The following is a 27725-nucleotide window of genomic DNA, read 5'->3' as shown; positions in this document are numbered from 1 at the left end:
AGAACCTGCGAATTCGTTCGGTTGTGACAACAGTGTTGCTAGATGTCTGCTTATCTAACCTGTGAATAAATGCGCCAGTAATGTAACATGGAATGTGTTTATGTTGTAGTCATGCGCACTTTTAGATGCAGGGTAACATTTCGTATCTTTTTATCAAAGTAAAGTTCCGAATTATTCGAAAAGTACACGATGGCCAAAGCTAAGCCTGGCCGCAGCCAAGTCTGACAGAGAGCCAATCAGTGTATGCTCCCTATTGGTCAGTCGCAGAGCGAATACACCGACGCTGCAAATGAATTCCAACCGGACGGAAATCGTTCGCAAGCCGTCTGCGGCAAGAGCGGCGGCCTTCTCCAGCCGCAGACCGAATGAATTCGCAGTGCCGGACGGCGAAATTCGCAGCATGTGCAACGGGTCTTAGGCGAATGTGTATTTCTTCTGCCGCAAAAACATTCTTCTTTAAACTGCACACATCCACGCTGCCAGTGAAGGCATGGCTTCATGCTGAGGAGATGTTTGGGCCATGGACGGTGAATTTCCGTCTGTGCAATAAACCAGATACCATTGACAATTTTTTTTAATTCTCTGCAATGATGCTATGTGCTTCTGGGACATATTACAGCGAACACTTAAGAAGGACATTGAAATCACACCCTAGAGTACCCATTGTGGCCTGTGGAGAAACGCTGTGTTTTGCCATGTGATCTATTTATGTTGATGGGACTATTTAGTCTCTGGAATAGCCGCATGATGGACCGCCACGCCGAATCACCACGGTCGTCGAAATCTGTGTTTCGTGCGCAATGCACTTTGTTGCGGGGAGTATATGCCGCCTAGCTGGCTCCCCTGTCTGGATGCATGTGTGTGCCTCCCAGACTTTTGATGTTTGGGAAGGTGGGGACGTGCAGGGGTATGGTGACCTAGTGTTTTCTGGCGTAAGCGTGCTTAGACTTTATTTTCGGCACTATTTTCATGCAATAGAGAAAAAAATTCCAGTCGTGGCAGAGTGTAGCGTCCCCGTCTCGAATGCCAAAGGCCATGGTTCGATTCCCGGCCTAGACGCTTAGGTGCGCGTGCCTCCTGATTTTTACGCTCCCCCGAATATTTCCGACGCGCGGTGCCGACTACAACTGCTAGTACTACGGCGTTGACGGCTTTTCGACCGAACGAGCTGTATACGTTCTCGCGTAAAAGTAAGCTTTTCGCTCATTGCTGTTGCGCAGAGAATTGGAGATATGCCCCGATATTGAAAACTTGAATTGACGTCGGGGAATTCGAAGCCCTTTTTCTTGCCATTGATGAAAGCACCGAGATTACAGATACCGCTCAGTGTGACCTTCACTAGGGGCGCAGACAGACAACAATCTCAACGTGACAGAACTACTCACTTGGTTTTGATGAAAAGCACTACTATAGTAGCGAACATCATTTCGATGATTGAATGAAATGTTTAACGCACCGGCTTGTATTAGGAGTCGACTCTGTGTGTGGCAACTAACGGTGTGTTATCAATGGTCGGAAGCAAGAGTGGTCTTGTAGGACGCGTTTACGAAAGAAGGTTGCGGGTCACTGAGCAGTTTGTGGCGGTGTAGTCCATATTGCACAAAGAAGCACTCGGAAGCAAGAGATTGATTATGAAATCGGTCGGGGCAGTGAACTGTGGTCGTTAAAGAGCGCTCAGCCACCGCCAGTTCACCTCTCTTTTACAAGAGGTAGACTCCATATCTTATACCACGCAGACGTGCGCTGCTTTAGCCGCGGAAACGTGTTGAAGAGACTTTCTGACCTGAGAGAGGAAATGACAACTTCTTGAAGAAGAAAATTATGCCAGTTGTGGAGTAGTCAAATGAGCAGTGGCTTCGTTTCCTAGCATTTCTCAGACATATGGATCACCTGAACATCTTGAACGGAAAACTTGAAGAAAGAGAAAAAATTCATAACGAAATGAGCGACGACAGGGGCGCATTTCACTTCAAGTGAGAACACTGGCAGCACCAGATTGAAGCGAATAAGCTGGGCCATTTACCTAGGCGCAAGTTACTGGCTGACGTTGCCCAAGAATCCTGCGAGGTTTTCGCGTATTTGATCCGGAATCTGGAGGAAGAATTTGAAACACGGTTTCGAATCATCCGCCGCTACTCCAAGCGGTTACAAATTTTCTCTTCCCAATATGTGGTGTGCGAGTCGACGATTTTGAGCCTGAGTTGCAAATGGAGCTTATTGAACTTCAAGAAAACGTCAAATTGCAACTGCTGTTTGAAGACGTAGGTGTCCCGGAGGTTTGCACTTTTTTGAATGAGACAATTTTTGAAACCCTGTGGTACCAAGCGACAAGAATCATTGTCATGTCCGGGAGAACATACCTGTGCGAGCGCCTGTTCTACTTACTGACAGTTATCAAGTCTGCGCTGCATTCAAGGTTGACAAACTACCACTTTAGAGCCATTATGAAAATTATCTCCGCTCTAGACCTAACGCCGGATAGTACATTCCCTTGCCGCTGCTAAGCGTTGTCAAACCTCAAGCCGGCAGCGTGCTTAGAAATGAGGGTTAATTACTGCGGTTCAGAAATAAAACCACTACATTATAAGGCCAATTATCTTTGTTGATTCTCTTATTTAAGATACTAGAAAATGCGCACTGTTTACAAAAAGTCACCGTTGTCAGTTACTCTCCCCTTTTTCAGGCATTTGCGACGCCTGGCCTGTGTGAGGCGAATTTTTCTCAATGCGTCCCACATAACATTATGAGTCTGAGACCCCCTGAGGTATATATATGGTCGGGCTCTAGTCAGCTTTCCATCTTTGTATGTTGGATGAATGAATTTTTTACAGATAACACGTATTGCAGCAGGTGCAAAGTTCTGTCCTCAGCGTTAGGTTGGTTAGAAACAAGAGTCTGTAGCTTTCTATATACGTCTTACAGCCAGTTATATTTCGTGTAAATGTGAGAGTGAAGGACGGAATGCCGGGTTCATCGCGAGCAACGGTAGAAACCGCAACGATACGTAATTCGTCTTATAGTTGAGTAATGAGCTGACCAGTAAAAATACCACTTCCTTTAGTTAGCACAAAGAAGGCTGTGTGTTCCAGCAGTATGACGAAGAAAGGCATTAACTACGACTGCTCGTTGCTTTTTACGCCAGTTCAAAACATGTGCCTTGTGAAGCTTGCAAAAGTTCATTTGCTTTCCGATCCCTTTCGAACAGATCGGATCATTTCAACTGTGCGCAGCAGTACCGAGATGCTTTCTTCTCACCGTGCGATATATGTCGCAGTTCATAAACCGGCAACTGGGATCAATGGCTTTTGCATTGCCTGTGTAGTGCGTTTGCATCGTATAGTGTTCTACCGTTATTGTAAAATAAAAGTTAGCTTTGCTTTCCCCCCAGAGCGAAAGAAGTATCAGTGGCCAATCAGAACTGTTGGTGCATTACACCTCTGCTGCCTTTTCGTAATTATATTACCTGACAGCCATCTGCGTCACCGCCGCAATTAGGAATCGAAGTTTTATACCATGTCCGGTTTAGGAAGGATCATGCAGATATTTGTGTGCTTTAAGTGGAAACCTGAACTGCCAGAGTTGCTGCCAAGGCTATCAATGAAGCGCAGGGGGTAGCAAATATGGTCTTATTCACTCGAGCGACGTGTGTTGCGATTCGTGACCACAGCCATTTCGTCTTGAAGACCCCGCCTTCCAAGGAATGGTGTCCGCGAGCCATGGTCTCGCACGGCCCAGTCGGTATAAGTGACACCGGCTTATTCCGGACCAAACCAACTCTTTCAAAGGCGCACAACGGGGAACGTAGCGGCGGAGCAAAGCATGCGATTAACGCTCTCAAGAGCGCAATGTTCGGATTACAACAAAACGGGCGGTAACAACTGAACGCAGCAGAATAAAGCACACTACCTTACTGCCGTTAAGCTTAACCACGGTTAGGGCTGCCCGTGTAAATAGGGTATAAGGTGCGTATGGTTCAAGCCACATTGACCGCAGCCATGTTTTAGGCTTTTGAAAATGGTCCTGCTGTCAGACAGGCAGGAGCTTATTGGTTTACGTTTTTTTATGGCAGCTCCACCATACTTTTTGTCTTTCGAGTGACGCATTCAGTTGAGCTACTTTGTCGTCGGGGATGTTTCGAGTTGGTGTACCATACATGCCATGGTGACGGGACATGAAGTGGAATCTCACGTTATAACCTTTCGCCACAGACACCGTTTAGCAGCAGATTAAACATAGCGCCTTGTCTCGCGATTCAGGGAAGAAAAAGGACTCTTTCCATCGAGGCTGAGATCTCATCTTCAACTTTTCGCTTCGTCGACGCCTTCGACAGGGGCATTGCGGCATTAAACTTCCGCAGCAAAAGACCCGTGTCCTTTATAGAAGTAGATGTCGCACAGGTGAAGCACAAGTTAGAACGGGCTATCGCCTTGTGGAATTTAGCATGCTGACGCACCCTAATATAGCTTTCTAAAGGGCGTCACAAGGGGTGAGAAGAGACAGGCAAAAGGGATTTCATGGACTGCCTAAAAAAGCGAGTGCGGCGTGCGGTAGGCGAAGTTTAAGATCCTGAAGCGGCAAGTTTGCCATGAAGCATGAAACTAGAACTTCGGAAAAAGAGTGCTGCTCCTCAACCCAAACTACGCCTTTGTGAAAACGCTTGCATGGATCTGCGAATATTTGTGCTCATTGAATGCGCTGAAGGAAACAAGCAAACGTTTGGGCTAGATAAAGTTTGTCTTCATGCTCCGTGCTTAACACTCGCTAGGAATTCCTGATCCCCGTTTGCCACAATTGGTAGACGATGACCTCCACCAGCTGAACTTGCAGCCCTTCATACTTGTAGCGTTTCTCATCTCGGAGGTCCTAGTATTTGGGGTCACAATTTTGCTGTTACTGAAGCTAATAAACATGAGAAAATACAGGTAAGGGTAACATCGGGGTTTCGGCAAAGCGGGAGGACAAAGTTTTCATATGACTGCTAGCAGCCATGAAGTCCATGGCTCAAGGCGTAAGAAATAAATGGCAGATGGACATCCTTTGTCCTCCTTTTGGCGAGCCAGTCAGAACACGGGAATGGCTGCAGGCATCAACAAGCCACGCAGGCCTTTATGCGTGCTTTGTGTGCAAAGCTAGGCGAGCCTTCAGAGTCTTCAGATCGCTCGTTAGTTGCCCGTTTCTTCTTCGGTAGGCGGTTTCACCGAATGAACAAAATGGCACTGTTGCTGAAGCCCAGCGGGAGGTGAGTATGCGGCTGAATTCACAGATTACCTGTGCTCTTGGGTGCTGGGAAGTGCATCTTCCATGCCTTATGATGTGTTAACAGTAGAACACCTATATCTCAAAAATCTGTTCCCCCGTTCGTATGAAACATCAGTTGGAAGGTAGCTAAGTGGAAAGCGGGAAAACCCTCTCCACTTTCAGAGGAGAAGGAAGGCAAAAAGAAGAGAGAATGGGAGGTGATGGGTGACGGGTGGGGGAGAAAGAGAGGGGGTACAGCGTGTTACACTCTGATTGCCGGATTGGATCGGCACAGTCGAGCGATAGTAGGGCTTGTCACGTGGTGATTGACGGAATGGAACATGGAACCGCTAGAATGGTCTGAACCCGTCAGTGGGAGCGGCTGCTCCATCCGTGGGACACAACTAATGCGAACCGATACACTGTAGCAATAATCACGAGAAAGTACTTACATTTAATTGGGCGAGCGGACACCCCGGACTGTGGCATGTCCGAGACTGTGGAGCATGTGCTAGTAGTTTGTCCGGTATATGCGCTCTAGACTAGCGTTGGCTCCTTCCTTGAAGAGTCGACAGCAGGCCACTCTCTGAGGACTTACCGCTAGGCGCTTGGCCGCAGCGTTGGCAAGCAGCCCCGGCAATGCAGGCGTTTTCGCGTTTTTTGAGTGACACGGGCCTCGACTCGTGATTATGATGCCATCAAATGGTTATGATGCCATACTCTCATCTCCCTTCTCACCACATCGTCACCCATCGCGACCCTCTTTCTTCTCCTCCTCATTCCCTTCCCTAGTGCAGAGTAACAGGCTAGATCTCAATCTTTCTGGCCGACCTCTCTGCCTTCGTTTCATTAAATTTATCGCACTGAACGTCTGTACTTATGAACAAAATGGCACTGTTGCTGAAGCCCAGCGGGAGGTGAGTATGCGGCTGAATTCACAGATTACTTGTGCTCATGGGTGCTGGGAAGTGCATCTTCCATGCCTTATGATGTGTTAACAATAGAACACCTATATCTCAAAAATCTGTTCCCCCGTCCGTATGAAACCTCAGTACTCTCGCCCTGTACGAGACAAAAGTTAATGAGCGATTCACAGCCAGGGATCAAGGCAAAGTTGAAAGTTAATCATCGCCATCAGCCCGACCACGCCCACTGCAGGGCAAAAGTGTTATCCATGCCATCATCATCATCAGCCTGACTACACCCACTTACAATTACACAGCGCAAAGACAAACACGGACAAGCGCTTTGTGGTGTTTCCTTACCTCTCCGTGTTTGTCTTTGGGCTGTACAATTGTAAGCATGATTTACCAACACGCTCAGCAAGTGGTGCTACCCGCACTGCAGTACAAAGGCGTGTCTCATATCTCTCCGAACAGTCCTGTCCTCTGCCAGCTGTGGCCTCCTATCCCGCAATCTTCTTAATTTCATCCGGCCACCTACTTTTATGCCGCGCTCTGCTGCGCTTGCCTTCTCTTGGAATCCACTCCGTTGTCCTAAGGACCAGCGGTTGTCTTGCCTTCGCATCAGGTGCGCTGCCCAAGCCCATTTCTTCCTCTTAATTTCGACTAGGATGTCATTAACCCACGTTTGTTACCTCACCCACTCTGCCCGCTTCCGGTCTCTGCACGTTGCACCTATCATTTTTCTTTCCATGGCTCGCTGCGTTGTCCTTAACTTAAGCTGAACCCTTTTTCCTTAGTCTCCACGTTTTTGCCCCGTAGGTGGCTACCGCCAAAATACAGCTGTTGTACACTTTCCTCTTGAGGGATATTGGTAAACTGTCATTCATGATCTGAGAGAACCTTTCATATGCGCATCCACCCCATTCTTATCCTTCTAGTTATTTCCCTCCCATGATCGGGATCAGCGGTCACTACCTGCCCTAAGTAGACGTATTCCTTTACCACTTCTAGCTCCTCGCTACCAGTTGTAAACTGCTGTTCCCTTGCTAGGCTGTTGAACATTACTTTGGTCGCAGTTGCTATACGGCGGTCCTGTTTATGAGACATTTCTGGCCCACAGGGCCTGCGTAGAGCAGGGCGGCCTCCCACGGGTTACGAGTTGGGGAAGAGAAGGGGGTATGGCCTTGTTTTTCCGGCAGGCCCGTAACATGTCGTAGAGATCAGCAATTTCTGAGCTGTGTCGACATTCTGTATGGTTCGCGATGGGAAATGGAGTGCTTTCTGTCTTTCCTTCTCTCAAAAGCTATCCTAGGCTCCACCCAATTGATTTACGTTCCATTAGTTTAAGCGGATGGCACTTTATGGCAGGTGTTAGGGGCCGCGTTAAGGTTTTTGTCTGTCGTTGTTGTTGTTGCTTATAAAATCTTCTTCTTCTTCTTCTCCTCAAGTAATATGGCACATACCCACGTGGGGGGGATTGGCCAAGGTATAGGGTAGAATGCCAATGAAGCATTTGCGCGGGGAAGGAAACGTCAGAAGACTGAATCAAGATAAAAAAAAAATTGGGAAAAATAAAATGAATTCAAGAGGTATGAGTCATCCGGAATAGAATCAATCTAGCCTTTTTTGGACATGCGAAAGAATTTTGTGTATAGCTAACAAGATAATCGATTGGTTGCACTTATGTAATCGTGAAGGTAGCCGCATACACTGCTTAACGGGAATCCCTTGGCACTCGCACCGAACGATAGAAGAACTGTAAGAGACAGAGGCAGTCCTAGTCTCGAAAGAGGAACCTCCAGATATTGCTTTCTCTGAACCGCGAACCGCCGGCAAGAGAGGAGAAAATGATCGATTGATTCAACTTGCCCACATGATACACAACGGTTTGTCGCAGCGAACCCGCACCTGCATAAGTACAAGTTTAAGTGAGGTATTCTACATCGCAGGAGCGTCATGGACACTTCACAAAGCCTTGACTTACACCACCGGATATTCCATGGGTACTTTAGGTGTTGAAAGTCCACGGTATTCAGCAACGGATCACTCAAAGTGGCTGAAATATGTTGAAACCGCTGGAAACGTGAAGCTGCTAACAGAATGAGGTGAGGGACGGGATATATTACAGGTGCGCTGAGAGCTGACCTTGCCAATAAATCAGCCACCTCGTTAAAATAGACGCCGGAATGCCCAGGTACCCAGACCAAACGGATCTCGCGCACTGTGCTCGGAACAAAAAACCTAAGTGAACGAGTCAAGAAAGATTTTTCCGAATTTTGGAGAGAGACAATAACTGAAAGGCAGTCTGTGAGAATAAGAACCCGTGCGACATGTCTGGGAATTTTGAGAAGAGCCAAACCAATGGCCAAAAACTCTGCGAAGAATATAGGAGTATAATCAGGGATACGAACGGAGTAGCTCCAATCTAGATCCTGCGAATATATGCCAATCGCCGCCTTCTCACAGCTGCCGGAGGCATCAGTGGAGAGAACAGTATGATGTGGAAAATTCTGTAGGTGTTCAGAAAGAAGACCATTTAGGGTATGTGCGGGCATATGCTTCGCATGGGACGGGAAAATAAAGTCGTAATAGAAGACGGGATCAGCCTGCGTGTCAGCAACTCGTTGCAAGGAGATCAGATCAACCTGAAGCGGAGCTAACAGATTCTGCGTGAACCTAACTTGCGGAAGCTGATAACGTGGCCAGTGATTAGTCAAAAAAAGGTGTGGTTGGGATACAAAAATTGGAATACTAACGCCTGGGGCCGGGTCAAAAGACTTGAGGAAAGTACGCACTGTTAGAAGTTGGAAGCGGGAATAGAGGTTGGGGATACGCGCTTCCAGATAAAGGACAGCGTTGGAAGCTGATTTTGGGAGCCCGAGGCATAGCCGTAGGGCACGTCTTTCCAGTAAGGCTAATGGCTGCAGCTTGTAGTTCGCGCTACCAGAGAACAAGGGGCAACCAAATTCCAGAATCGGTCTCATATAAGCCTTATAGAGCAACAGTAGCGTGTCACGACGCATGCCAAACTTTTTATTGCCAACTCGGGTCAAACGGCCCAGTGCACGTTCCCCTTTAATAACATTATTCTTAATATGGTGTCGCCAGTCCAAATTTTGGTCATAAGTAACACCTAGGTATTTAACCGACTCCACCTGCGGAATTGGAGTGGAGCGGTAGGCTAGCGAGATGTACATAGGAGCGTCGGGTGGAAATACCAGCACGCCGCATTTGCTGACATTAAGTGATAAATTGATTTGGTCCAACCAGACTTCAAGAGCATTCAGATATGCCTGCAAATACCCGTAGAGCACATGAATATCATTTGCTGATGCGAAAAAAGCTATATCATCTGCGTATACATAAACTGTAACGTTAGGATGAATGGGGATGTCCCGAACTAATATGTTGAAAAGCAGCGGAGAAAGAACAGAGCCTTGCGGCACACCTCTTGATTGACCATAGGTATTAGAACAAAAAGATCCGTCTGTACAGAAGAAAAATCTATCTTTTAGAAATTCACAAATCCAGGCGTAGAGGTAATGCGGTGGTTGTAGTTGAGCAAGCTTGTTAATGAGGACTGTGTGCTCCACGCTGTCATAGGCCTTCGCAACGTCAAGCGTCACCAAGGCCGAAACTTCTCTCTGGCGCATTGAGAGTCGTATTCGGCTCTCGAGATCCACATGCGCGGACCATATGGAACAACCGCGACGAAAGCCAATCTGTGCGGGGCTGAGGCCGTTAATGTGATGAACATGCTTTGTGAGGCGACTGTGTACTACTCTTTATATTAGCTTTACTAAATTTGAGGTTAAAGCAATCGGCCGAATATTGTCTAATTGAAATCCATTGTCTGCATTTTTTAAAAGTAAAATTATTTTCGCAATTTTCCAACTGAGGAATCCAAGAGGTTTCCAATGACGAATTTACAATATCTAGAAGGTGAGTTGGAAAGTCGTGCGCTAAAATCTTTAACATGCCCACAGTAATCCCGTCAGATCCCGGAGCAGCAGAGCGCATCGAGGAAACAATTTGCAGGAGCTCCGACACGTCGACCTCAGGATAGTCCGAGCTGGGGGTGACAGTGTGCAAAGGTTCTGCTTTCTGTACCTGGAAACGTAAGGCCAGCCCCTGCGCGATGCGTTCAAGGTTTTGCTTAGCCTCCTGCGGAGACATTACCATTGACCTTATGCAATTGGAGGCCGGAGAGCTGTTATTCTGCGCCATGAATCTATAGAGAGCCTTCTTATTCTGGGGTTTTGAGAGATACGTGTTTAAATTTTGATTATAATCCTCCTTTGCCTTTTTAACAGTTCTTTTGAAACATGCAGAGAAGAACTTATAATTTATCCAATTAGCTGGGCTCTGATTATAGGAAAGGTTTTTCCAGGCTGCTTTTCTACGACGATAAGCTTTCTCACACTCCTCCGTCCACCAAGGAGACGGCTGTCTGGCAGGAGCAGTAGTGCACACCGAGAATACAGAACTCTCAGCAGCATCTTGCAGAAAGGTAATTGTCCGCTGAGCTCTTTGTGCTCGACCTGAGCTAACTATGGAGGGGAGTGAGGCAGATATCAATTTTTTGTACATAATGTGGTTTAGAAATTTCATGGTTGCACCACCTTTTCTGATAGGCGAGGATATAATAGAAAAGGTTATTGGAAAGTGGTCACTAGATGTACCTGATTCTTCAGTTGACCATGCAGATACGCCAACCCCACGAGATGCTAATGTTAAATCTATGATCGAACGGGATCCTCCACGCATAAAGGTTACTGCTCCGGAATAACAGCAGCGCACTGCATTCATTGACATCCAGGACCACAGAAGCTGGCCGCAGGAGTCAGAGCGACTATCCCAGGCACTGTGGTGCGAATTAAAATCTCCTGCGATGACTGTGCTGTTTGCGCCGCTCAGTAAGGTGTCCAAACAGTCTGTCCTGTGAACACCGATTGGGAAGTAGACGTTAGCAATAGTGACTTTGGCGCACTGTGGAAGGGAGATTTCAACCGCCAACAACTCACAGTCAGGGCGCATAACTGTCTGCGAGATTGATGCCCGGTGACATATTTTCGTAGAGATCATAGTTATTAACCCACCACCCCTGCCATTAACGCGATCTACCCTGAAAACACGAAATTTTTTAAATGTGAATGATTTAAGTGGAGAGAGCCACGTTTCTTGTAAAATCACAATATCTGGATTATGTTTATGAACAAGTAATTCAAGATCCGGTAAAGAAGAAAGTACGGAGCGACAATTCCACTGCATAACTTTTAGACCCGCCCTGATTATCGACTGGTTAAAGAGGCATCAACAGCCTCCTTCAGCACATCAGTCTGGGGAATTAATTTGGGGGGTCCTTTCTTTGCTTTGACTTGCGGAACAGCTGACTTCGAGGGTGAGGAAGAAGCTCGACGCTTCTGGGAAGTGGTGAGCATTTCAACGTCCATGCTACAAGGATCTACGTGAGCGACACTGTCAGGAGCGCTGTTGGCAGGCGGTACTTGGGGCACGGTAGGAGGCGACATGGAATGACTCTTACTAGCAGTACTCGGGAGTGATGCCGGCGTAGCCGCCGAAACATGTGATTCAGTAGGCAGAGATTGGTCAGCAACAAGTTGAGATAGAGCCTCGGTGAAACTGCCCAGCATTCGCTCGACCACCACAGAAAGAGCCTGTTCTACTGAGGACACTATTGAAGTAGTCAAACTTGACGGTATATCAGCAACAGAGCTTCGCGCACGGCTGGCATATGTATTATCCCTCCGATCCAGAAGTGCATAAGCATCTGCTCTCGAACAGCGTTTCGCTTGAATGATATCGAGCAGGCTTTGTTCGTCGGCTCGTTTCGAGCAGTTGACATCATCAGCTGAGTGGTTGCCCTTGCATAGGCAACACTGGGGCTGATCAGAGGCGCAGCTGTCATCTGAATGCCCTTCTCCACAAACCCGGCAGCGGGTCGCCGACTTACACGCTTTACCACTGTGACCGAAACGCCAACAGTTGTTGCACTGAAGAGGACGGGGCTGCAGAGGGTCTACACGATACACTATCGGCCAAACCTTGAGTTCAGAAGGACAGGAGGAACCAGCAAACGTAGTGATAACTGACTCTGTCGCAACACGCACACCATTGAATTCTCTACTGCACCGGTAGACAGAAAGAACCCCCACACCTGCATCCTGAAACTCCTCCAGTATATCCTGCGGGGAAGATGCTGGGTCCACGCCACGAACAATACCTTTGGAACATGCGAGCTGTTCCGGGATGAAGGCTTTAACCGCTAAGGACTGAAATATTTTGCACTGGAGCAGGTCTGTGACACAATCAATGTCAGCGGACCTGCAAACAATGCCTCTCCGGCCGAACGGTCGCACCTCAGAGATCTGGAGGTAGTGGGTAGTGAGAGATCTTAGCTCCTGCTGAAGGACCTTGGGGCTTTTCATCTTGATTGTTCCCTCACCGATCGGCACGAGAGCCACAGGGATGATGTCAATTCCATTTTTACGAAAATTTTCTAGCGGCAAGCTTTGGGTGGGCAAGCTGGCAAACCAGGTTGCCGTCCCTCCACCCGGGGAGGTCAGCGACATACCTGAGCCAAACGCACCCTCAAATGCACATTAACCTGGCCTACAGACCTAACCTGAGACCTGGCCAAATCCCCCACACAGAACGGCCTCACCAGAGATGACCACGTAGGCACCACCAGGACACCACAGTTGAGCTCGAAGCCAAGCACCAGCAAGAACACGTCAGCACCGTCCAACACTTCCAAAGCCGTCTCACTGCTTTTCTTCTTCGTTGAGTCTCCGACAAGCCCACATTTAAGAGGCTGCCGACGGAAACCCGCGTGACCCGAGAGGAGATCGAGGAAGCAGAAAACGAAGACTTCGGAGCTGTGCGCCATTGATATTCCAAGGTTTGCAGTTATCGGCCGAACAGCAACAACCGCGGTGAAACATGATTAAGTTCTTCAATCCAGCCAGCTCTTTTCAAACAGTGCTTTTGAGCAGGGATATTGTGTGAATACGCTGGTGCACGAAGGAAGAAGCGGCAAAAATACCAGCTCTGCCATCGAAACCTTGAGCCTAGCCCCGTGTTCAAACCCTGCATGCAGATTAACCCAGTCTGTTTGCATGCGTTCTTACGCTGAGCTCGCTTAACGTTGTGTGACATTCATCCCACACGGCAAAACGCGAGCGCATAACGTTGTTGCAAAGCGTGTGACATTCATCCCATGCGGCAATACGTCACCTGAGATTTCTAACTTTGCGGAAACCTAACGCACGCGATCAGCGCCATTCTTACTTTGTTCTTTCGTTATATTTCAGCGGATGCTTCGCAAATCGCTATCCTGGCTCGTAAGTATTTGCCGACGCCGGGAGTGGCTTTTATTCACCGTCATTAATTAGATGCCTGCACCTAGTGCAATGCGGCAGAATCGCTACGTCTGTTGCAAAGCATGCCAGAATTTTAGGCTCAATGCACGTATGCCATACATGGCACAGGGCATACTTAAACGTGGGCCCAGTTAAACGCTTCTCCTTGGGTGTTTAACGCCTCAAACACTTCTGACCGGTCTATATCAATGCACACTTCTTACTATTTTTTAAGTGGTGGCATGGTTGGAATTAAAAGGGAAGATTAGTTTTCTTCATACTCCATGTTTGCGATCGAGTCCAACGTTATAGTACACGGCGTATCTCGCTTGTTGTGTTTCCTAGGCCAACCGTGACCCACTCCACCATCAGAATGCATTTTGTCCCTGCTTTGCGCATCCAAATTAAATTCCTTCTCTTTCAGAGTCTGCGTTTTCTGTCAGCGACGGGAGGCCTTCACGTCGGGGTGAGCGCCTGCGCATTCTGAATTTTATTGGATATAGCACCCTAAAGTGACTCAGGCTACGAGGGGACGCCGTAGTGAAGGGCTGCGGATAATATCGACCGCCTGAGGTTCTTTTCACGTGCGCTGACATAGCACAGTACACGGGCCTCTAGCATTTCGCCTCCATCGAAACGCGACCGCCACGGCTAGGATCGAACCCGCGTCTTTCGGGTCAGCAGCCGAGCACCATAACCAGTGAGCCACCGCGGCGGCTGTGTATTATGCATTTTAAGGAGCCCCTTAAAATAAGAAAGGTGTTTTATTTTCAACCGGCAGAGTAATACGCTGAAGCCACGGCTTCGGCGTTTTCTAGTTCCTTCGTCGGTCCATCGGCTAATGATAAGCTAATGGGGAGAACGCGCGCCTGTCCGTATACATGCTTGATGGGAGTGGACGTGTTCTTCGGAATTGATCATTCTGGCTCGTTTAAGCCACTTGTATTTTTAAGAGAGTTCGCCAAAGCTTCGTGACAAAATTGCTCCCTTATTCAGCTTACTATTTCGACTAATTACAGGAGCAAAGTAAGTACCGAAAAGAACATGCCGTACCAACGTTGTGCTGACACATGGCGCATCGTGGGTAATCTGAGGCAAGTGCCATTGGACTCACCCTTTCTTTTTTCCTCAGTTCCAAGCGTACGTGGCTTCACTATGTCAAGTTTGGGACAGCAATCTTTATCGGCACTTTTCTGGTAGCCGGTGGCCTCTTCGTGATCATCCGGCAAGTAACAGGTAAGAAATCTACGCCAAAATGCCAGCCAGTGCTCGGATTAAATTCGCCAGCCATCTTAAATGCTTCATGTCGCGTAAACGTCATGAGACAATCAAGGGATACTGCAAACAGTATTCAATGAACACTTGGCAGTTACATGGCTGGGAGCACAACCGTGTCAGCCAACTACACGGCTAATTGGCTTATGACGACGTGACCTAAGTTCTAGTTGCCAGCACCACACTGCAGTCTATAGTTTCCAGCACTATACTACGCAGTGCAAAACACCAAACTCGCCAACAGAAAATTCCAAAGTTCACACCGGGCACAGAACACACACTAAGTCACACACCAGGCTAAATGCCTGCCGGAGACTTCTGATGTCTCGCTGGACAACGACGCATTGAACTTTTATGCCCGGCGTCTCTTGCAGTGCTGCAACCTGGTGTGAGGCTTGTTGTCAAACCCCTCATTGGACCGTTCTGTAGCGCAGCCACACAGCTACAGAGGGGAAGTTTACCACCTATCTATAATCTTCGTAGCTAAAGGAAAGTTTGTCCTGGTCCGAAATGGAGTCCCGACTTACTTGTCCAGGGCAGTCGGTCTACCAGCTGAGATGACCAGGTCAGCTGGCACAAAGTAGCACGGCACTGGAGCCTACGCTGGTGCCGTTAAATGAGGAGGGATACTTCAGCGCCATCTTATCTAGGGCTTTTGCTATCTTGTAGCCTTCTTGGTTTATCAAATGTGCTCGTTGGTCTCTGTGTTTCCCATGCTTCGCTCTCTTGCACAGGCAGGCATGCCACAAGGCCACGCGCGGGTACCTACAAGCCCGTCATGAGTGTTGGGGCAAAGGTCCACCACCACGCCTTCAACGACGACGACGACGATGGTGAGAAGGGCTGGTTACGCTTTGCCGTTCTCGGGGCGTGCTTGCCAAGTTGCCGCGTTTGGCTCCATCAGTATTCGGTGAGCGACGATATCCGTTCATCCGTGCGCCTTTGGCTTCGTTGCCCGACAGAGCGCGGTCACCCTGCGATCAGGAACCCGAGTTCCGATTGGTAGAGCGCAGCAATTTGATGTCATTACAGTGCGGATAAATAATTATTTGCAGATGCTTGACTTTCTTTCCTACTTGGTGCACCGCCAGTAATTTCTCCAAGGGCAGTGTTGACAGTGTGAGTCGGAAAGGGAAAATTTGTGAAGATGCACGATAATTTGTAATTAGACGCATAGCGATCGTGTCCATATTTTTGGTAGCTTTTTCGCATACTCTCATGTGTCACGCAGGGTAACGTAAAATGTGTAAGGGACGGATCCCTGAGCACATTTCCGTGCGCACAGTCAAAGACTCACGGATTCTTGGCTACGCCCGTGACCATCGCGGCTCGATCAGGACAAAGCTCAATCATATATTAGCAGCTCCTGAAGGCAGTGACCTTGTATATCAATAAGTACGCCACCGTGCTGCAAAGGCTGTGACACCTGGTAGTTGCTGTAAAACATCAAAATTGAAGCAAACGTGAAACTGGTTGTGCAGCAACATTGTCTGACACAGGCGACGAAAGTACGACCGCAGCTGCTTATATCGCAGAGCTGCTACCGCGCTCAGCAGCTGCTTTGATCACTAATGTGTTCACGTCGTCAGTAACTGGACACGTGTGTGTGTGAGAGATATTCAAAAAATTCGTTGGAGGCACTTAGATATCTCTTAACTGCGAGAATAATAATATTAATAATAATTGGTTTTGGGGGAAAGGAAATGGCGCAGTATCTGTCTCATATATCGTTGGACACCTGAACCGCGCCGTAAGGGATGGGATAAAGGAGGGAATGAAAGAAGAAAGGAAGAAGAGGTGCCGTAGTGGAGGGCTCCGGAATAATTTCGACCACCTGGGGATCTTTAACGTGCACTGACATCGCACAGAACACGGGCGCTTTAGCGTTTTTCCTCCATAAAAACACAGCCGCCGCGGTCGGGTTCGAACCCGAGAACGCGAAAGAGGTTTGCGACTCATAACCTTAAGGTCACGTGACCAATGTCACGTGACATCACAAGGTCGCGTAGCCTAGGTGAAGATGTAACGGACGGATGGTCATCGCTAGCATGAGCCATTAAAGGCTATCACCTTAAAAAAACGTGAACCCTTCCGATCGTCTTGCCGTAATATTTGGGACACACTTCCTAAACAACGATGTAACCCGCCGTGGTGGCTCAGCGGCTAGGGCGCTCGGCTACTGAGCCGGAGTTACCGGTTCAATACCGGCTGTCGCGGCCCCCTTTTTAGTGGTGACCAGTCACAAAAGGCGCCCATGTACTATGCGATGCCAACTCTCGTTAAAGATCCCCAGGTGGACTAAACTAATCCGGAGCATTCCACTACGGCGTCCCTCGTAGCCTGACTGGCCTCAGGACGTTGAACCCCGTGTACCATACCAAGCAACAGTTTGCCATCTAGGTCGCCCAGCATGCGCCGCAACGGCGTTGGAATCGACTGGGCTTGTTTTCCTAATGCTTAAGCATTGCTTACCTCATGCGTGGCGTGTACAGAAAGTGCCCGCACTTCCTTTCCACGAAGTAACTCGGGTAACCTCGGGTAAGTTGAGAGGACTGTCGCGCCAGCTGCGCGAGAGGTTGCTCGGGAAGAGCACCATGGGTCGCACAATCCCTACGGGTGGCTGTGACAGGAACAGCCACCCGCCAGTGCAGTGGCGCAGCCATGCAACGCTGTACTGGTAATGGTACGCGGACTCGATCGCCGCTATCTATGAATGTTAAGTAGAGCATGACCAATTCTGCATAATGGGCATTCACCCATGGTGCTCCGAATGGTGTGCGGTTTGGTGACCAACGCGAACAGACATAATCAACCACAAACGCACCAACGGAAACAACAGCAGTGCACAATGCCTTCGCACTCATAGCACGTAAGGAGTCTTGAGTGTCCCCGGTGGTTTTTTCATAATCTTTCCTTCCTTGTCCTTTTTTCTTTTGCACATTGCTAAAAGTAGGAAGAATGGAACAACAGCAGGGGACACACAAGCTCCGCTTTAAGGGCATGACGCGATAGCGTTAATTGGATAATGCCCATTTATGCAGAATTGCTAATTCTCGGCTTTGCATTCATAGATCGCTGGGAGTCCTCATACTGCTCTTGGCGCAGTGGAGCAGCGGTTAAAGGGAAAGTGAAATGGTTTTTTGAGAATTCGAGGTTATTCAAGAATTCGAATCTATGAAGCTTCTAGGTAAAGCATGCAAAGTGGCTTTGCGCTAGCATTTAAAATGGTGACGTAATCACCGCTTAAAACCGTGATGATGTTCAGGCCTCTCCTCACTACGTTGGAGGAGTGCGCAGAAAATCGTGGTGACGTCATTGTTGCCGAAATTTCAGTGATCCGCTGCATTCATTTACATGTTGCCGTGCATCTTCCGATGCCCCCAAACAATGCTTCGTGAGCTTCACTTTCGACGGTATTTGTTTTATTCCTTGAAACAAAAGCTTCTTCGCTCGGAACTTAGCGCTGTCGTACGTGACGTCATCAATGCGGCCTCTGCCGGTCGCTGTGCTCTGCAGCGAAGCCTCAATGCCGACGCCGCTTTAGCCGGCGATTACATCACCAGATGCTAGCGCAAAAAGATTTCGCATGAGTTTTACGCATTCGGCTCGTTTAAACTAATCGAATTCTAAACCTCTTCAGTTGCGCCTTAAGCGGTGAGCCACTGCTCTACGATGGCAGGTGTTGTCACCAGTGGGGCTTGTGAGACCTAGGTTGCTCTTGCCGAGCAACCTCTCTCGAGCAATCTAACTGCCACCGAGCACGGTGGTCAGTTTGCTCACAATCCTGTAAGCAGGTTTGATGACGTCAGAAGGTCACGTGATCTAGTAAGCAATCTATGTTGCCGAAGTGACTGGTTCCTCCGGCCGCTCCGTCTGCGAGGCTTCAAACTGTCGGCGCCGGCGGCGCCGGACAAGTTTTTCGACGGGGGGGTACTAACTCTTTGGCGTTAAATTTAAAAGGAAGGGCAGATGGCACTGATCGTTTAATAGCGGATGTTCAGAACTGGCCTCGAGCTGCACCAGTGAGGTATCCCGATAGTGGCCAAGATATTGCCGATACAAATAGGCTAGAGGCCGGTGAGAATGGGTGGCGAAGGCGCAATAAGCGCCGCCGGCTGCCCTTTACGCGCATGCGCTATAGGTGCCGTCCACTCACCCGGCAATCAGCGGCAGCGGTTCTCGAAGCGCGGCGGTCACGCGCTCCTAATTTCCCTCAAAGTATTAAACAACCTGTACGTATACACGTTAGGGACGTTAGCTCTACTGCGAAAGGTGTATTTGGGGGTTCAGGATGAATTTCGACCACCTGGGATTCCTTAACGTGTGATGACATCACACAGCACATGTTCGTCTTTGCATTACGCCTGCGTCTAAATGCGACCCATAAGCCAGGATTCTGTAATCATGAGAAGTGTAACAGTTGCTATTACCCAACTATAGTTTTAACATGACGTCACGGGCGCCATCTTTGGGTGCAAGAGAGAAAACTTTGTCCCAGCGCAGTGGGGAGTGGCCTCTTCAGCACTCCTGCCACTACCATTCGTCCCTTCTCAGCTCAAGCCCGAACAGCGAACAGTCCACCGCCCTTGGTAAGGAGACGAAGCACCACCTCCCCTTTCCTGCCTAGTCAATCAATCAACCAATCAATCAACTTTATTCAGCATTTTTTTGTCCTGAAGAAGAGAAAAAAAAATGCTAGGGTAGGAGCAAAAAGCCACAAACTCAGTAGCTTGACGAGGCTCCCACCCCTAATTGACAAGGCCAACAGACTGTCACGTTATTACATATATATATATATATATATATATATATATATATATATATATATACAAACACACATACACACAAATATATATATACATACATGCAGGACTTAGAACCAGCGAAAAAAAAGTATGCAATGGAATGTGCAGTAAGACAGGTGCTATATCTGAAATAGTTTTGATGTGAGAAATGAACATGTATCTGTGTTAACTCGTCGCAGACTATTTATACATATGAAGATTACAATTCAACGCACAGAAAATGAAAGAAACATATCTAGTAGGAAAACAAAAAAAAATCGCGTCAACAGCTCCAAAGGGTCAAATATAATCGGGTGTACACAAGTTCACATAATAGAAGCAGGAAAATAGACGATGATAAAAAGATACAATACATCCGCAATACAAAAGCAGTTTGTGTCGGAGAAACATAATTAAACTCATATGTCTTCAAGAATAAGGTATTTCTGCCACTTGTATTTGCTAAGGTTATGTATATCTATATTTTTATTTTGTAGGAAATTCAAATATGTAGGCATGTGGTACTGCAGCATGTGCCGACCCTGATTAGTGCGGGAAGAAGGTATAGACCAGTGTTCTCTGTTTCTGAATATGTAGGGCACTTCTAAAGGTCGATGTAAATTACATAAGTTGAGGAAAGTTTCGTTGTTAGTTTGAACACTGTGTTTGTACTTCATAATGAGGTTAAGTTTATGTATGTGGTGTATGGGGAGTACATTAAACGAAGCAAAAAGTTCTCTTGTATGGGCGTCATATGAGGCATTTGCTACATGACGAATTGCTTTCTTTTGTAATAGCATCAATTTGGTAAGGTTGGATTGAGTTGTGTCCGTCCATACAAGACTGCAGTAGTTAATATGGGGAGCGAAAATTGAATTATAAAGGTTAACTTAATTTTAGTCGGAAGCATCGTTCTAAACTTACACAGTACGCCACAAGCTCTTGCCAGGTTTCCCGCCACGCGTTCCACGTGGGCATTCCAGTTTAGATGTTGATTGAACGTCACACCCAATGTTTTTATTTCTTTAACGACTTTTATTTGTTCGGAACCGAGTTTTATGTCGATATCCCGACTGATAACCTTTTGTACAGGAGTAAATAATATGGCTCTTGTTTTAGCAACGTTAATTTGTAAACTATTTATTTGAGTCCATTGAGAGAATTTTTCAAGTGTAACATTTGCGAAATCAGTGAGTTCTTCAATACTGGCTGACTGGAAAAAAATGCTTGTGTCGTCTGCATAAATGATGTAAGATGCAAGTGTGCTGGTGTTTACTATATCATTTATGTAAATATTAAATAAAACCGGTCCGAGAATACTGCCTTGCGGCACACCTGAAGTGACATTTAATAGGGAAGAGTGAGCTTTGTTAATCACGACGCATTGTTTACGGTGGTTTAAATATGACTTGAGAATGTTACCAGAAACTCCTCGAAATCCATAATGCTCTAACTTTGTAGATAAAATTTTGTGGTCAATTCTGTCAAATGCTTTCGCTGCTGCCATAATTGGCGATAAGCGGATTAGGAAAACGAACAGCCAGGCTTTCGCTTTGGTGGCTACTTTCGCCGCTTGCTTTCTGGACCAAAAGATGGCGGCCACTAAGACGGCGATGCAAACTATATATAGGAAACAACCTTTGTGACTACCAAAGGGCTTCAGATTAAACTGAAGACAACGCGGGAAGCTATGGAAAAAAAGGGTAAGAATAACGTTAAGAGGCCGGAAGAGTGTACAGTGATTTACAGAACACAAGTTGGTATACAAGAAAAATCAAGCAGTGCAGTGGGAAAAGGCAGGAAATATTAGTGGAATGGATGGTCCCTCAAGGTCACCTGGGAAGATGAGAAAATGGAAAAATGAGAAGCTCTGCGGTCCTGTCCACTTTGTTTCTTGTGCCCTCGTCTTGTTGCGCTAGGAATTCGTAAAACATGTGCCAACTAGCCTGCAAGAATGTTCTCGCACGAGATAGGAAAGTTTGCAAGGATAAGGTGGCCGCAGCTGGTGCAGGACAGTGATAATTAGCCCTTAGGAGAGTCCCTTTGCCGGCAGTGGACGTAATCAAGATAATGATGATGTACTTGATTCACTGGCACAATCACTGCAGCGCCACCACAGTTGTCCCGGATGCCGTTCGCCTGCACGGTGGGCCTGTCCCTGGACCTCCTGAAGCACGCCAACCTGCTGCTGCGCGAAGACGGCCTCTGCGAGTACGTCATCTTCCAGTCCACCTTCGTGGCCGACGGCGACGGGAAGGTGGACCTGTGGGACGGCCACAACCATACGCGCTCCTTCCGCACGTTCCTGGAATTCGCAAGGGTGGCCCGCAAGAGCGCTTACGGCGTGGCCATCACGCACAGGTACACCCGCAAGCCATGGCCCCTTCTTGAATGCGGCGCCTGTAGCCGCATAGAGTTAAGAATACTATCGCCTGGCCACTAGGGGCTTGACCCGCATTGCTTTGGGCTAATCGGAGTGTGAGTCAATGAAGTGCAAAAAGAAATGAAGCATGTTTTTTTAGCATAAACAGTATTTCTGTCCATTTCAATCAGTCCAGTAAGTTACAATATCCTGAAAGATACATCCGTAACATTTCTACGCGTTATCGCTCATGTAGATGTATCAGAATAGAGGTTCACTACCAGACTATATTGCACTGCGGAGGAATACCAGAGGACAGTGGCAAGGACTGTACACCTTTCGACTTGGTGCTGCTGTTAATTTCTAACAAGGTAAAGGAAATGATTGTGGGTATGCGGTGGCCGCAGCTGGCACAGGACAGGGTTAATTGGAGAGACATGGGAGATGCAGTTGCCCTGCAATGGGCGCCGTCAGGCTGGTGATGATGATATGACACGTTAATCTTTCTTAACTGAACAGGTTTCGAGTAAGATTCTGCGGCAAAATAACGCTAATGGGTTCTGGCTCTCGACGGCGACAAGCCTCAGTTAAGACCTGTTCCGTCAGGGGTCCGTCGTGGTCTCTACTCGTTCCGGCTGTTCGGGCCACAGCGCCTCTTCGTACGGGAAGGAAGGAAAACGTTGCACATATTTATTGTGCGCAGCACTGCGATTCTCGTAGTGATGCCGTTCCTGTGGGTACGCTCGCTAAGTATACAAACAGTAAAAGTCTCCGTGACTTTTCGCCTCGCTGAGTGAAGAAGTCAGAGTCAAAGCGCTGCCAATTTCACGGTGCAAAATGCTAGACGATGCACTTCTTGTACAACCGTCATTGATGGACAGCATCGCTGCAACATCATCGTGGTGGCATGGGGTGACAGAATGCGCTACAATCCTACCACGTGCCACTATATCGACTCTTTGTCTCTCGGAGGCGCTTGGATTCAGCCAGAACTACGACAGAGAGATGATCGCAACAACGAAGCTCCAACTGGAACCTTGATGGCGCGTTGGCGCAGTGCGGCGGTGATGCCATTAGATGGTCATAGTGTCTAGTGTTAGCGTGGTATTGTGTGGACAAGTATTTGCCTTTCGTTTTTCTTTCAGTTTTTGGCTTGACCATGCGATGCGCTCCACGGCAGAACCATTAAAAACGGTATAGCCACGACAACCATAACAATCACTGATTGCCCATCACGTGAACACACATTCAAACGTGCTCGCTTGGCAATGTTTGCGAGTAGAGGCGAAAGGTACTACGGGCCCCATGCATACACCCCCAGCGCTCACAGTGCATGCACAGATGGGCTCGATGTGTCAGGTGCGCCAGCAAATAGGTGGCCCGCAAATGGTCTCTTGGAGCCATCTGCACATGCATTCTTCACAGCTAGTGGCAGCAATATGCATGAGGTAGCGGATTACGCTGTGGTGAAACTTTCTATTAACGACGGCACCGCTAACCTATGCGCATGTTCATAAATGCGTTTATCGATGTCAAAAATTCTCCCGCACCGGCTGGCTGTGGCTTTCGGCTGCTGATCCTATGGTTGCAGGCTCGAACCAGGGTGTGGCGGCCGCATTTTGATGCAGGTGAAATGTAAAAATTCCCGTACGCTGTGCGTTGTAAGCGCACGTTAAAGAACCCATAGAGACCAAATTATTCCGGAACCCTCCATCACGGCCCATGTATCGCTTCAGCACGTATCAGTCCCTCTTTTTAAAGGGATGGAAAAGAGCACAGAATATGAATCTGGACCGAGGTATTTGCGTGGCACCTGTACCACGGTGCCAAAATTGCCTACAACGTTACATAGTCCTCTTACATGCCTCAGAAGGACTCCAGGGAACACAAGGCCTTCTTCCATGCCTTCTCGCCTACTGAGAAGGTCTCTGATACTTGGACTATCTGGAACCATTGTAGGCGGCCATAGACTGCTACTTGCGTTGGGTCTGTAGCTATCAGCAAGCTGGGCACGGTGCAAAAATGTCGACGAAGATGCCTGCAATTGTCAGATGAATGAGGCTAATGCCAATGCAGCGATCTGCCCATACTTGTTCGTTTGGCTCCCGTGGCTTAGTTGGCTGCGCGGGCGTTACCTCTTGCGGTGGGCATTGCAGTTGTTTTCAGTCCACACTGACAGTGTGCTTCACCTATCTTTTCGCATTGAGCTAGGATTTTCCTCACGTAAAAAAATATGTTGGCGATCCAGCCGCACAAGACATTCAGCATTAAAGCAAATGAGCTGCTTGCTGGCTCCCTATGATTGGGCAGACGCACCGATGCCTGGGCTGTCATGCTTAGTCCCTTTATATACGGGTTGTGCATGCAGGAAGTCCAGGGAAGCGCTGCGCCAGCTTGGCAGCGCGGCGGGGATAGGAGAGTTTGTCAGTTACTGGAGCAAGGGCGTCCGCCACCACGCAGTCCTGGACGTGGACGAACGCTCCGTCAGCGGCCCCAGAGACCTGCGTTCCACCTTCGCCTTGCTCAAGGTAAGCTGCCAAGGATCAGGCTATGAATAAAATTACGTTCAGCCGTTCATAGATTGTCTACAGACTGTGTGCAGTGAGAACTGAATGCAACAGCGGATGTATGTATGTATGTATGTATGTATGTATGTATGTATGTATGTATGTATGTATGTATGTATGTATGTATGTATGTATGTATGTATGTATGTATGTATGTATGTATGTATGTATGTATGTATGTATGTATGTATGTATGTATGTATGTATGTATGTATGTATGTATGTATGTATGTATGTATGTATGTATGTATGTATGTATGTATGTATGTATGTATGTATGTATGTATGCATGTATGTGTATGCATGCACGTATATATGCAGTAATTACTAATTGACATCTACCCAAGCGGAGCCACACGGCTACAAACGACTATAAAGAATGTATGTATGCATGCAATAAGGGAGTAATTACTCATTGGCATCTACCCAAGCGCAGCCACATGGCTAAAAAGAATGCATGTATGTATGCATGTAATAAGAGTAATTACTCATTGGCATCTACTCAAGCGCAGCCACATGGCTACAAAGAATGCATGTATATATGCATGTAATAAGGGAGTAATTACTCATTGGCATCTACCCAAGCGCAGGCACACGGCTACAAATAATGCATGTATGTAATAAGGGAGTGATTAATCATGGGCATATACCCAAGCGCAGCCACACGGCTACAGGGAATGTATGTATGTGTGCATGTAATCAGGGAGTAATTAATCATTGGCATCTACGCAAGCGCAGCCACACGGCTACAAACGGCTGGAAAGAATGTATGTACGTACTTATATATTGTGGGGTTTTATAAGGGGGGATTAAATACGTTACCCCGCTGAACTCAGTAGCAAAACGTGTCGGGCAAACGCAAATTTCGAGTTAAAAAAGACCTTTCTTGAATTGAAGGAGACTGCAAAGTTCGTGCGAGGTTACAAAATTAAGTGGGCAGCAAATTGCACCTCCTCTCAACACCACAGTCCGGTGGTCGTGCTTCTCCTGACGTGGTGCAGGCAGCTCTGAAAAACCATAGGCCTAACTACCACTCTGATAACAACAAAGCAAAGACACGGAAAGGGTTACGTGCGCGCAGCCGCGAGGAGACATCAGCTCGGTGGAGTGGTCCTACCCAACCAACTGCACGAAGCAGCTTTTAAGCGGTTGGCGCCCACCGTATCGGACGGTGTCGGAGCGCCCGATGCCAAGCTGTAATACCAGCGGGCTCGTAGCGGCACCTGTGGCCCCAGGCCACCCGGCTCGCGGGGCGGCGACTCCCAGAGTAGAAACAGAGAAAGCAGAGAAAAAATATGTGCAGAAAACTCGGACCACCCACGCGGCTTCCGTACTCGCTTCGGGCACAGCCATTCCGTGAACACTAGACATCGCGCTCGCTCGACGCAGACCAAGTGGTTTTCGGGCTGAAGATACTTCAGAGAAGATTTGAAGAAAAATGTACTGAACATGTCGACAAGTTTAAACATGGTACAGTGCAATACACCTCACACCTAAGAAAGCCTGCCACTGGTCCTAGCCATCAAAATTCACGCTAGGCCTAGCACTTTCCAATCTCAGACAAAGACACTTCCTCGAACCCAACAGTCAGTCGTCCAATGTTTCAAGAGCAGGCCTCACATTGAGCGCTAGATGTGGGGTCGTAATAGGGGAGATAAATTCGTTCTCGCCGCTTAATCCCAGCTGACACAGTTCAAAACCGCCCGTCAACCCTCCATGATCGCGTACGCTACTGAGCCCTCGCCGACCACGGTGGGCCTTGCTCTGAGGGAACAAAGGAACGACACTCCGGCTGACACAAACCTGCATTTATTGCTACAACCACAATAACGCCAGCCAGCAACAAAATACGCTAAGAATTCGAGGGCGTCCGACTCACCAGCAAACTTGCGAGCGAATGTTCGCCCACACTAGGGCAAGGGGAAATTCCGAAGCCGGACGGGACGAGATGCGGGAGCTACTTCCTCGCCCCTCTGGCGAAGAGCGGAGCGCATGCCAGCAGTTCGTGTGTGCCGACCCCCAGCCGAAGAGAGTGCTCTCCCGGGTGTGCGCAGCGGTCACGCCGTTCGTGGTGCACATGTCGCTGCGACGACGGCGCCCTCCCTCGTTAGTATATGTAACCAAGGAGAGTCACATGGCGCGCCCCTCCTCCAGGCATGTATGTATGTATGTATGTATGTATGTATGTATGTATGTATGTATGTATGTATGTATGTATGTATGTATGTATGTACGTACGTACGTATGTATGTATGTATGTATGTGTGTGTGTGTGTGTGTGTGTGTGTGTGTGTGTGTGTGTGTGTGTGTGTGTGTGTGTGTGTGTGTGTGTGTGTATGTATGTATGTATGTATGTATGTATGTATGTATGTATGTATGTATGTATGTATGTATGTATGTATGTATGTATGTATGTATGTATGTATGTATGTATGTATGTTCTATCGGCAGCAAAAGTTTGCGGGACGTGATTTCTTCAGAAACGTTTATTGTAGCTTTACCTCGCTACCAAGTAGCCTGATACCGTTACCAGAGGAAGGAGCATGTTGGCCCCGAGTACCTTCACACATTTCAGCCAATTGGCTTGCGTGCCTGCGCTGGAATGAACTTTTTCCGCACACCCACGTCCTGTAAAATTTTGCTGGCTACTGTATGTATGTATGTATGTATGTATGTATGTATGTATGTATGTATGTATGTATGTATGTATGTATGTATGTATGTATGTATGTATGTATGTATGTATGTATGTATGTATGTATGTATGTATGTATGTATGTATGTATGTATGTATGTATGTATGTATGTATGTATGTATGTATGTATGTATGTATGTATGTATGTATGTATGGTTTTATGGGGTTTTAACGTCCCAAAGTGACTGATGCTATGAGAGACGCATGTATGGATGTATGCATAAATCAATGGATGGATGTGCTAGAACCTAGAAGCATCCCCTTTGAAATGGATGTTGGCAGGGGCAACTATGCTTACATTCTTTTTTCTGTATTTTCTAACCAATCTGTAAAATTGCGGTGATGAGAGCGTGAGGTGATCTCGCGCACTATGTCATGGCGCTGCGGCACAGACCGCCGAATGCTGCACTACGACACGTCAGGCGGATTTCGTTTGCTCGTACGCATAGATTTTATCCAGTGGCGACAAGAATTGGTGATGCTAATCGATAATCTTATTTACCTAGATATTGTTGC

At 47.7% G+C, this 27725-nt stretch overlaps 1 protein-coding gene across 1 annotated transcript in view; it reads left to right on the top strand.

Annotated features, from left to right (window-relative positions):
- LOC144129523 (uncharacterized) overlaps window positions 1-27725 on the top strand; it is a 37548-nt gene that overhangs the window by 8842 nt on the left and 981 nt on the right. Inside the window, exons 2-4 of the mRNA XM_077663678.1 lie at window positions 15535-15633; window positions 21693-21945; window positions 24315-24474. Coding sequence (XP_077519804.1) covers window positions 15535-15633; window positions 21693-21945; window positions 24315-24474 — 512 coding nt within the window. The remainder of the gene's footprint in view (window positions 1-15534; window positions 15634-21692; window positions 21946-24314; window positions 24475-27725) is intronic.

This window comes from Amblyomma americanum, chromosome 4 (assembly GCF_052857255.1).
Source record: "Amblyomma americanum isolate KBUSLIRL-KWMA chromosome 4, ASM5285725v1, whole genome shotgun sequence".
Taxonomy (NCBI): Eukaryota; Metazoa; Arthropoda; class Arachnida; order Ixodida; family Ixodidae; genus Amblyomma; species Amblyomma americanum.
Note: the sequence above shows the minus strand (reverse complement) of the source record. Positions and strands in the feature narration are given on the sequence as shown.